General features: G+C 47.4%; 1 protein-coding gene across 2 annotated transcripts; it reads left to right on the forward strand.

The window, feature by feature from the left end:
- The first annotated feature begins 4,439 nt into the window (after positions 1-4,439).
- Svbp (small vasohibin binding protein) lies at positions 4,440-10,428 on the forward strand. 2 transcript variants are annotated; one of them, NM_024462.2, is made up of 3 exons: positions 4,440-4,616; positions 5,002-5,151; positions 10,027-10,428. In NM_024462.2, the coding sequence occupies exons 2-3, from the start codon at positions 5,038-5,040 to the stop codon at positions 10,111-10,113; spliced, it is 201 nt and encodes a 66-aa protein (NP_077782.1). In that variant the 5' UTR covers positions 4,440-4,616; positions 5,002-5,037; the 3' UTR covers positions 10,114-10,428. The 2 variants fall into 2 exon arrangements, with proteins under 2 accessions (NP_077782.1, NP_001034087.1); NM_001038998.2 differs by lacking the exon at positions 4,440-4,616 and adding an exon at positions 4,655-4,905.
- Positions 10,429-11,098: the final 670 nt, after the last annotated feature.

Consider the following 11,098-nt stretch of genomic DNA (forward strand, 5'->3'; position numbering starts at 1 on the left):
CTGGTCACTCAGAAGTCCCCGGGGTTTCTTTTTTCAGTCATCACTGGGTTTCGAATCTAGCAGATTCCAGTGGTGGCCTGAACTGTGTCCCCTGTTGATGGCTGAGCTGTCACTTTCAGTGTAGCTGAGACTTGTCAGCAAGCTGTAGAGCTCCAGAAGCTTTTTTGCTTACTGTCTGAGATTCTATGCAAAGGCTCGTGGCCTGTGGTCATCCCTAAAGTTCACTGTAGGTAAGGCATCACGGGAGGAGCCCTGAGCCAGCTTTACTACATAACTCCTCCAAGATTTCCCACTTGTTCCCCGGACTAAAGAAACCCTTTTCTTCTCCTAGATCTTCTTCTGTAAATCCTTGCACTAAAGGACTTGTCTTACACTTTGCTTTGGGAATGGAGGTGGGTTGCGCTAGTTCATTCACCTGGCTCTGTGTTCATCTCCAACACACACCTCTCTCTCTCTCCCTCTCTCTCTCTCCTCCTCCTCCTCCTCATCATCATCATTCATATTAGGAAACCTCCAACTGCTCTCTCTCCTAGTTAACCTGAATATATAACAATCATACATGTACTCACCCTAGAATGCTAGAGCTTACGTCTCCCATCTGTTGACAGTCATAACTGAGTCATAACTCAGTCTTTGTCTATGTCCCTTCTCCCGAGTTTTAATTGCTTTGTTTTCAGACAGTATCTTACTACATAATTCAGGTTGACCTCAAACTCCTAACCTTCCTGCATCTGCCTCGTGAGTGGTGGTAGTACAGCCATTTACAAACTCAGGCCCACCATGCTTTGCTTTAAGGGGTTTATTGACAAAGGTCTGGACTTCCAGCTACATAACTGTGGTTTCCTGAACGAGGCACTATTAAAGAACGTTTATTGTCTTTTCTCCTTTATTTGAGGCAGAGTCTGCCTGCATACTCCACGCTGGCCTTACACTGAGGTTCTCCTGGGTGCTATGATTATAGACACTCATCCCAGCGCTTGACTCTGGTACTTTTTCCTGGCTGTTGAAGTATAAATATCCACTGTAAAAATTCACAAAATACAGGAAAGCTTAAACAAGACAATTGTAAGCCCTACTAATAAAACAAGATTTATTAATAATTTTGCTGTGCCTTCTCCCACTTTCTGTTTTTTGTTTTGTTTTGTTTTGTTTTGTTTTGTTTTGTTTTGTTTTGTTTTTCCAGAGAGGGTTTCTCTATGTATCCCTGGCTGTCCTGGAACTCACTCTGTAGACCAGGCTGGCCTCAAACTCAGAAATCCTTCTGCCTCTGCCTCCCAAGTGCTGGGATTAAAGGCGTGCGCCACCACTGCCCAGCCACTTTCTGTTTTAAAACAATATTTAAAAAATACGGTGATTAGACAATATATGTTCTTTGTGGCTTTTTAAGTTTTAATATACTAAAGCAATGGTGTGTACGTGCGTGGGTGTGTATGCATGCATGTGTATGGTTGTGTGTGTGTGTGTGTATGTGTGTGTGTGTGTGTGTGTGTGTGTGTGTGTGTGTGTATGTGTAGAGGCCAGAGGTCAATGTCAAGTGTCTTCCTCAATTGAACTCCACCTTATATTTTGAGACGGAGTCTCTTACTGAATCTGGGCCCTCTGAAGTGGTTAGGTTGCCTGGTTATCACGCTCTAGGGAATCTGCCTGTCTGAAAAGCATTGTATTATATCATAAATCTCCTGTGCTATTTTAATGGTTGTGTTGAATTTTATTATAGCTACTCTTCCATCCATTTTGTTTGTTTATTTGCTTGCTTCTGTTTTGAGACAGGGTCTCTCTATGTAACCCTAGCTGCCCTTGAACTCACAAAGATCCACCTTCCTCTGCCTCCTGAGTGCTGAAAAACAGCTCATTCATTCATCTTTTTTAAATTAGATATTTATTTTATGTATAAAATTACACCATTGCTCTGTTCAGGTACACTAGGAAAGGGCATCAGACCCCATCGTAGATGGTTGTGAGCCACCATGTGGTTGCTGGGAATTGAACTCAGGACCTCTTGAAGAACAGTCAGTGCTCTTAACCACTGAGCCATCTCTGCACCCCCCCCCCCCATTTATTCATCTTAACTCTGATGATAAGATGCTGGGTGTTGCAGGCTTCCCCTTTATAGACAGAGCTGCTTCTGGTCATTTACTTGTGACAACTCCTTCAGAGTGAAATTGCTTAAACTAATGGTTTGAGTCAATTTTTAAAAACTGGAGTGAAAACCACTTTGCCGTTTTACGTTTTGCTTTCTTCTGGTACTGGGCATTGAACTTGCAGTCTCTACCACTGAGCACCGTGGCACATGCTCTACCACTGAGCTAGATCCCCAGTTCTCTTGCTTCTTTGAGACAGGCTCACCATAATCTGCCCTAGGCTGATCTTGAAATCATTTTATATGTAGCTCAGGCTGACATTTTCAACTTGTGATTCTCCTGCCTCAGCTTTTCTAGTAACTGGGATCAGAGGCATAGCATTTTAGTCATTTTAAAGTCTACGTACAGAACTATGAACATCGCCATGCGTCAGATTTCTAGAATTCTCTCTTGCAGAATGCACTCTATATCCACTGATCAATAACTCTCTTTCCCCCTCCCCCAAGCTCCACTTTATGTTTCTTTTTTGATACCTCTTAAAAATGGAAGCATGTGGTAATGTGTGTGTTTATGTGTGTGTGCACACTCGTGTGGTTGTGTCCAGCTTTAAGGTTTTGAGATCTAGTACGGGATTGGACTCTGAAAAGAATGTAACAACTCAGACTTAGACTGAAAGCACCTCAGTGCCCATGGAGGCTTCCCAATGGAGGTAGCCCTGGCAGGTCTGGAATTTGCTAGGTAGACCAAGCTGGTCTTGGACACACAGGGACCCATTTGCCTTTCCCTCTGGAGTGCTAGGAGTAAGGGTGACAGAGAGACTAAAAAGCAGGTCTGAATGTGTCTCCAGAGGCCAGTGTCTTCTAAACCCTGTCTAAAATGCTTGTTTAGCACTTACTAGCTGGGTAATCTTGGACTTAACTTTTCCATGCCTGTTCCTGTTTAGAAATCATATTGGTACACATATCTTTATGAGGAACAGGGGACTTAATAATGCAATGGCCTCAGAGTATTGCCTAGAACAGAGGAAGCCCCAAGGGAAGCAGTTATTGTTATTTCTCAGGCTCTTCTCCTCCTTGGCACCTTTCTTGCTAACATAACAAATGAAAATGATAGCTAGAAATTTTAGTTTACACCCTTTTGATTATCCGTGGGGCTGTTTCTCTCCCTCCTTCTCCCTCTACTTCCACCTCTCACACTCTGTGTGTGTGTGTGTGTGTGTGTGTGTGTGTGTTGGCTGATATACTTCTGATTCCTGTGGTGGTTTGAACATGTTTGACTCAGGGAGTGGCACTACTAGGAGATGTGGCCTTGTTGAAGGAAGTGTGTCACTGTGGGGTTGGGGTTCGAGACTATTCTCCTAGCCACGTGGGAGACAGTCTTTTCCTATTTGCCTTCAGAACAAGATGTAGAAAAATGGCTCAGTGGTTAAGAGCACTTGTTGCTCTTGCAGAGGATCTGGTTTTGGTCCCAGCACCCACAACTGCCACAAATGGCAGCTCACAACTGTCTTTAATATCAGTTCCAGGGGATTCTATATCCTCTTCTGGCCTCCAGCACCATGCCTGCCTGCACACTGCCATGCTTCCTGCTATGATGCTAATGGACTGAACCTCAAGACCTGTAAGCCAGCCCCAATTAAATGTTGTCCTTTATAAGAGTTGCTTTCGTCATGGTGTCTTTTCACAGCAATGGAAAACCTAACTGATACAATTTCTGTCCGGCTGAGGGTATAGCTCAGTAATAGAAGGCTTTGCCTAGCACATGCTCTGGGCCCTGAATTTGTTTTGTTTTGTTGAGACAGAGTCTCACTGTGTAGCTTTGGCTGGCCTGGAACTCATTATGTAGACCAGGCTGGCCTCCAACTCATAGAGATGTTTGTGCTTCCCCTTCTCAGTGCTAGGATTAAAGATGTGCACCACCAAACTGGGCTAGGGGCCCTGTATTGATAGATAGATAGATAGATAGATAGATAGATAGATAGATAGATAGATAGATAGATAGATAGATAGATAGACAGATCATTTTTTTCAAAGCTTTCAAAGCATTGTGGTAAACAGGATTCCATTTGATCCTCCTTATAGATCTATAAATCAGGAAGGAAGCAATCAGCAGTCCTGACTTTCTTGATTTAGAACCTGATGCTCAGAATTCCAGTGCTAGCCAATTTCAACCACAGGAATCAGATTCTGCCTTTCAAAGCCTTGCAGTTGTCCCAGAAACTAGAAGCCCGGAAAAGCTTTGGTTACTTGTAAGAATGTCCCTGCCCCAGGCCCCGCCCTCCAGCCCCAGGCCCCGCCCTACTCGCCTCCGATCCCGCCCCTCCCGCTCCGGCCACGCCCAGGTGTGCTCGCTGCGCGGGCGCAGTGGCTCCTGCGGGAGGGGCACCTCAGGCCGCGGCCCCGCCCTCCCCGGCGCGCCCCGCCCAGTCCAAGGGCAGCGGGCTGGGCGCTGCGGTCCCGCGGAAGGGGGGAGCTAGGGTGAACCCCGCGTGGGGGCTTGTCTACGACGTGGCGGAGGCCGTGAGCCCGAGGCCGGGTAAGGAAGCGCACGGACCCCCGAGCCGCCATCTTGCTACGGAGGGGCCGGGCGGGCGAGCGGGCGGGCGGGGCTGGCAGAGGGGGCTGCCGCGGACCGAGTGGCTCGCCCCTCGGCCTCTGAGACCCGGCCCTACCGTACGCCCCCGGGTTGGAGCTGCTTTCTCGGGCCTTCTCATCTGCTGCTCACCCGGGGTTGGTAGGGAAATGGCCAGGAAATGACTACTGTCCCATTGTGCAGGAAACTGAGACTCAGAAGTGAGGAGACTCGACTAGGAACGCACAGCAAGGTGCTGGCAGTGGGACTCCAGGGCACCCTGCCTCACCTGCCAAGCTAGGGAGTTGGGAGAAAGGACTAGCAAGCGGTTCTCTTTTTGTACCATCAGGTCAGAGCTAACCAAGAAGCATTCAGAAGCCAAACCATGGATCCACCTGCCCGGAAAGAAAAATCCAAAGTTAAAGAACCAGCCTTCAGAGTGGAGAAGGCTAAGCAGAAATCTGCCCAGCAGGAGCTGAAGCAAAGACAGAGAGCAGAGGTGAGATGAAGGAGGGAGCTCTGTATGCCTGAGCGAGCTGGAGAGGGTGCTGGAAGAAAAAAAAAAAAAAAAAAAAACCAGCAGAGGAAACTTTACTAGGGGTCCCTGCTTGTCCCAGGCATTGGTCCCCCCAGAGGGAGAGAGTCCAGCCAGGTCCCAAACGGTGAAGCGGAAGCCCAGAGTCACATACCAAGTTAGTGTCAGAATCCCAAGCTGGACCGGGTCTCCAGTTGCCTCCTGGCGCAAAGCTTTTGTGTTAGTGATCTGAGGAATGCATGAAAAGAGAAGAGGGTAGCTATGGGTGGGAGAGGGATCAGGGTGGGAGGAGAAAATGAACAAATGAATGAAGGAGAATGCTTGAAGTGCCAGTGTGACCCGTGACCCGGTACACATGGGCATTTGGTGCAGAGAGTATCTAGTTGGTGAGCGGGATGGAAAAAGCCCTCACTGGAGAAGCCTGACAACCTGAGAATCCATACATATGCGGAAGAAGAGAAGGTCTACATAAAACTGACCTCCACACTTGCTGTGGCACACACACACACACACCACCACCACCACCACCACCACCACCACAGCTACAGCAACAGCAGATTTAAGTGTCTGCTCATGACCGTGTAAAGGCCCAAGCTATGAGCCCACCAGTGTGCTTCTTTGTTCTCTCAACACTTAACAATCATTTAAAGATAAAAGGCTTTAAAATGTTTACATGGCTAAGGAACCACATCCAGACACGAGTATTTTAATATCCAGTATTAGGGAAACGCTTGCTGGTCTTTTCTGCCTCTTTGTTGTGTGTGCTTGTGAGGACATTTAAAGTACAGGAGACACCTGCATATTCAGCTTCTCAGACTGGTAGTGGTTAGTAGTAGTATCGCATTTTCCTAGAATTTTCCTAAGATAAATAAAGCCACATAGAAATGTGACATCTCCTTTGACTGTTTGTCCTATACCTCTTCTCCCTCTCTGTGGCTAAGCCCTTTTGTTTAATGCATTTCCATTCAAATAGATGAATACATTACCTGTGCGAGTATGTTTTGTTTGCATGGCATTTTAGAGATAGTCATACTACTCTTAAGAATCTGTTTTCTTTGTTCTTTATAGTGTCTACATTATAAACATATTTTTAAAAAGATGTGTTTTTCATTATGTGTGTGGTGATATGTGACCATGAGTTCAGGTGCCCTTGGAGGTCACACAGCCCATCGGATGCCTGGAGCTGGAGTTACAGGTGGCTATAAACCACCTGACAAAGGTGCCGTGTGGACCCAGGGTCCTCTGGGAGAGCAGCAAGGGCTCTGAGTCACGAAGCCCTCGCTCCAGCCCCTGGACCACCTCATTTAGGATGCCTACCCATTCCTCCTGTGATGGGTGTTGTAATTACTTAGTTTTGCTTTTTACAAACACTTGTATGGTGGGGGTGGGGGGAGACCCTTTTAGATGCTTCCTTGGCACCTCTGCTAGGATTCCTGTCGGGTATTTGACTAGAGCAATTACCGGTGTCAATCATTTCTTCTAGATATTGGCAAATGGCTTTCAGAGGATTCCTCAAGCTGGCACTCCTGTTGACAGTGCGAGACATGTCCTGTTCCTTTTGGTCTGACAGTTGATATTGTCAAGCTTTGTTTATTGGATCCATTTATTAAATAACCATCCAGCTGCTGCTGTGGGTGGGCAGAAGTGTGTGGACACATGCCTTGCCAAGACAGAGAAGAGTGCTGCCTTCCTGGGGCATGCATTCCAGTAGTCTTAGTGATTTCAGAAGCCTTCCATTCTGTGAACACATGTGTCATGGCTTTACCCAGACCCAAGCTGTTGATCTTAATTGCTTTGTGCCTTAGCAGGCAGTTTGAGGGTGCTGTAAGAAACAGTGCCCCACCCCCACCCCCAAACTGTTGTGCACACACTGAAAGCTAGACGTGGAGGGCTTTGTTTCTGTCCTTCCTAGCATCTACTTATCTGGCTTCCATGCATTCTTCCCAGGTGATCTGGGAAAGGATGCTTGTGCACATCCCTTCCTCGACGCCTCTTTGGTAAAATGAGGGTGGTGGGATCTACCTCACAGTGTAATGAAGAGTTGAAGTAGAAATTACATAGGTAAAGCACTTACCACAGGGCCTGGCACGCTGCAGGCGTTTGATAACCAGCAATGATCATGACCTGGAGTCACCATGTGGACCTAGAAGGAGCAGCTGGTTGTGTCCGTAATTTGCTTGCTGGCATGTCAGACTGGATGTCCATGCTGGCAGCAGCTGCCACCTGTAGCTCCTCATGTCAGCCTGAGGCGGGCCTGCACATGTGTGAGCAAATGTCAAAGCAGGTGTTACTGTTTCCCCTTTATCCTTTGGGAATCCTTCTGGAATAAGTGCTGGGGCCGGAGTCCAGCTGTTCCTGAGGGCAGACCTGTGGTCAGAGAAGTGCTTCTTACTTTGTGGCCCCTTGGTTTTGTTTCTATGGTGTTGGTTGGGGCGTGAACCCAGAGCCTGTATGCGCCTGTGCTCTACCACTGAGCCTACGCCCAGCCCAGTCCATTTGCTTCCCCCAAAGCTGTCCTGCTATTTTGTCCGTGTTCCCTGGAATGGAATGGAATCTTCCATAGGAATGTGCAGCACCTCCTCGGGAAGGAAGGGATAAAGCTATGTCTTTGCAGAAAGTTAGCTGTGCAGGAGAGCTGAGAGGCGTGCCTGGGGTTGGAGTCTCAGTTGGAGTTGAAGTGACTTATCTATGCTTATCGTAGCTCTGCTGTGACCCCAAGACTTGCAGACCCAGAGTCTCACTCCCTGCCTCAGGTACCCTGGACATCTTAAACCTTTTCTTGCCCTGCTTACTGTCCCCTCTCTCCTGCCATTATGCCTCTTTGACTGGGAGATCTCTAGAATGCTACATAATATCCCTGTCAGTCCCAGAACAGAAAGCAACATGCAGATCACAAAGACTGGCAAGATCAGACATACAAGGCAGAGGCTTTTATGCCTTTTAAATATAAAGTATAAATGTAATTATGTATGGTTTAAAGAAGAATAAACACCTTCATATCTACCACGCAGCCTAAGAAACCCAACTTGAAGGCAAGCCTAGTGGCACACACCTGTAGTCCCAGCATCTGAGAGACTGAGGTAGATCGATAAGTACATAAGTTCAAGACCAGCCTGCATAACATAGTGAGGCCTTGTTTCAAAAAAGAAAAAGAGAAGGAAGGAAGGAAAGAGGAGTGGGGAAGAAGGAAATAGACCAGTAACTTGGAAGCCCCAGTACTACTTCTGATGATGTGCGTGTTCACGTGACTAGTTAAATTTTATGCTAATTATCCCATTGCTGTTTTATATGAACTTACCACCTCTGTAGTGTGTACTCCTGAGTAGTATTTCATAGGGTAACACAAAGTCACTTCATTTTGCATATTTCTGGATTTTTAGTCATGTGCTACTATATCTGGCTTCAAGTTCATTTTAGTTCGTTTTGAGACAGGATCTCTCTTCATAACCCTGACTGGCCTCGAACACTTTATGTAGACCAAGCTGGCCTTGAACTCACAGACATCTGTCTGCCTCTGCCTCCTGAGTACTGTGATTAAAGATGTGAGTCACCACATCCAGCCTTTTTTTTTTCTTTAAGATTTTTTTAAACTATTATTTATGTATATGTATGTGTGTATCCCTGGAACATAGGTGCTAGGAACTGAACCCCAGTCCCACTGTAAGAGCAGTAGCACTCCTGATTGCTGAGCCATCTATCTCTCTGGCCCCAAGTTCTATCCTTCTTTTTGCCTTTCAAGATTTTTGTTTTGTTGAAACAGGGGCTCTAGTATGTATCACTGTCTATTCAAGAACTTTGTAGACCAAAGTGGCCTCAAACTCACAGAGGTCCACCTGCCAAATGCCTCTCAGATAGCTTTATTGTTATGAGTGTTTGGCCTGTATGCATGTCTGTGCAGCATGTGAGTGCCTGTGGAGGCCAGAAGAGGGCATAGAATCTCCTGGAACTGAAGTTAAAGACAGTTTTGTGAGCCACCATGTGGGTGCTGGGACCAAACTCAGATCCTCTGCGAGAGCAACAAGTACTCTTAACCATGAGCCATTTCTCTGGCCCCAAGTTCTATTTCTTAAATTGGTGGTGGACACTATATTCTGTGACTGGTTCTCTATTCCTAGACATTTGTCCTTACTACATTAATGTGTGTGACGTGGCACATATGTGGGGGTCAGAGTGTTTTCAAGATTTTCTCCCTAGTAAATGACCTGTGCCAGGCCATGCTCCCACTGCCTCCTCCCTGGACTCCCCCTGTCCACCGCCCCTACTGCCCTCCAGACATCTTTTACAAAGATAGTCAGGTTGTCCCTGCATACCACCAATGTCTGCTGCTCTCTAGAGCTGCAGGTGAAATTCCAGACTTCCTGGAGTGGCTTTAAGGCCCAGACAGTCCTGTCTTTTTAGCTCCCCAGCTCCCCTGTGTATACTCCCACTGCCTCTTCCCTGGACTCCCCCTGTCCACCGCCCCTACTGCCCTCCAGACATCTTTTACAAAGATAGTCAGGTTGTCCCTGCATTCCACCAATGTCTGCTGCTCTCTAGAGCTGCAGGTGAAATTCCAGACTCCCTGGAGTGGCTTTAAGGCCCAGACAGTCCTGTCTTTTTAGCTCCCCAGCTCCCTTATGTATACTCCGCATTAACACACTCCAAGTTCCCAGGACTGACCCTGTGCTGTTCCCTCACAGCTGTCAGGGACCATCCAGAAAGACCAAGCCCCGTGCCTCATTGTGCTCTCTCCTCAGTCCCTGGATGGAAGCTGCCATCCTGTCCTGGTCGCTGCCCACCCGGCCCCTCTAGCATGGCTACAGCTGCTTCCATTGCTAATGTCTCTGTTTCTCTACTCAGATCTATGCTCTCAACAGAGTCATGACGGAGCTGGAGCAGCAGCAGTTTGATGAGTTCTGTAAGCAGATGCAGCCGCCTGGGGAGTGAGCCAGCCTGCATCCCCGGCAGAGGAACTGGTGCCTGCCTTTGTCTGTGAGCTCATTCCCACTGTTACCCTGAGCTGGCCCAATGGAGCCTTACAGAACTAATCAGGACTTGTGGAGACCTCTGCACTGAACTTCCTATAAGTAACTTCCACCACACTGGTTTCTACTCTCAGAACTGCCCCAGTGCTTGCTGGGTAGACTTTTCATCTAAGACAGTGGATTTTTCAAAAAGACCTTTTTTCTATTGTTTGAGAAAAATCATTGTTTCTTGTGAAACTGCGTGTCTTCCCTAAAAATAATAAAATTCAGAAATGTTCGTTTGTTCTTGCTTTAGAGGGAATGCCTACTCCCAGAAAGTGGAACAAAGAATGAAGTAGGTGGGACTGGAGGAATGACTCAGTGCTCGGGAGCACTGGCTGCTCTTGCAGAGATGGCTACTCTTGCAGAGAACCCAGGTTCGGTTCCCAGCTCCCAGTTGACAACCACCCGAGCTCCAGCTCCAGGGCATCCATCATTTTCTGGCCTCTTTGGGTACCACGTACCCACACAAAGTCACATACAGACACACACACAGTTAAAATAGGTCTTTTAAAAAAAAAAAAAAAAAAAAGAGTGGGGCACGGTGTAGCATGCCCTTAAATCCCAGCACTCGGGGCAAAGGCAAGCCGGTACCTGTGAGGTGGACATCAGCCTGTTCTACATAGCAAGCTCCAGGCCAGCCAAAGTTACAAAGTGAGACCCATCTCAAACACAGACACAAGGAAGAGGAGGAAGGACGGGATCCAATGTCCGTGGGGACAGTGATGGTAGCTTTGCCTTTGGAATAAGGACAGCTCATTAGTTTCTCAAGGGGAAAGAATGTAGGAGTTGGTGGGTTTGGTAAGGCAGTATGGAGGTTCTTTGGGGAGCAAGAAGCAGGGTAACAGAGAAAGGGGAGGTGATGGAGGCTTGGAGAGGGTGTGAGACGGCAGTCTAGTTCTACAGAG

Source organism: Mus musculus, chromosome 4 (genome assembly GCF_000001635.26).
Source record: "Mus musculus strain C57BL/6J chromosome 4, GRCm38.p6 C57BL/6J".
Classification (NCBI taxonomy): domain Eukaryota; kingdom Metazoa; phylum Chordata; class Mammalia; order Rodentia; family Muridae; genus Mus; species Mus musculus.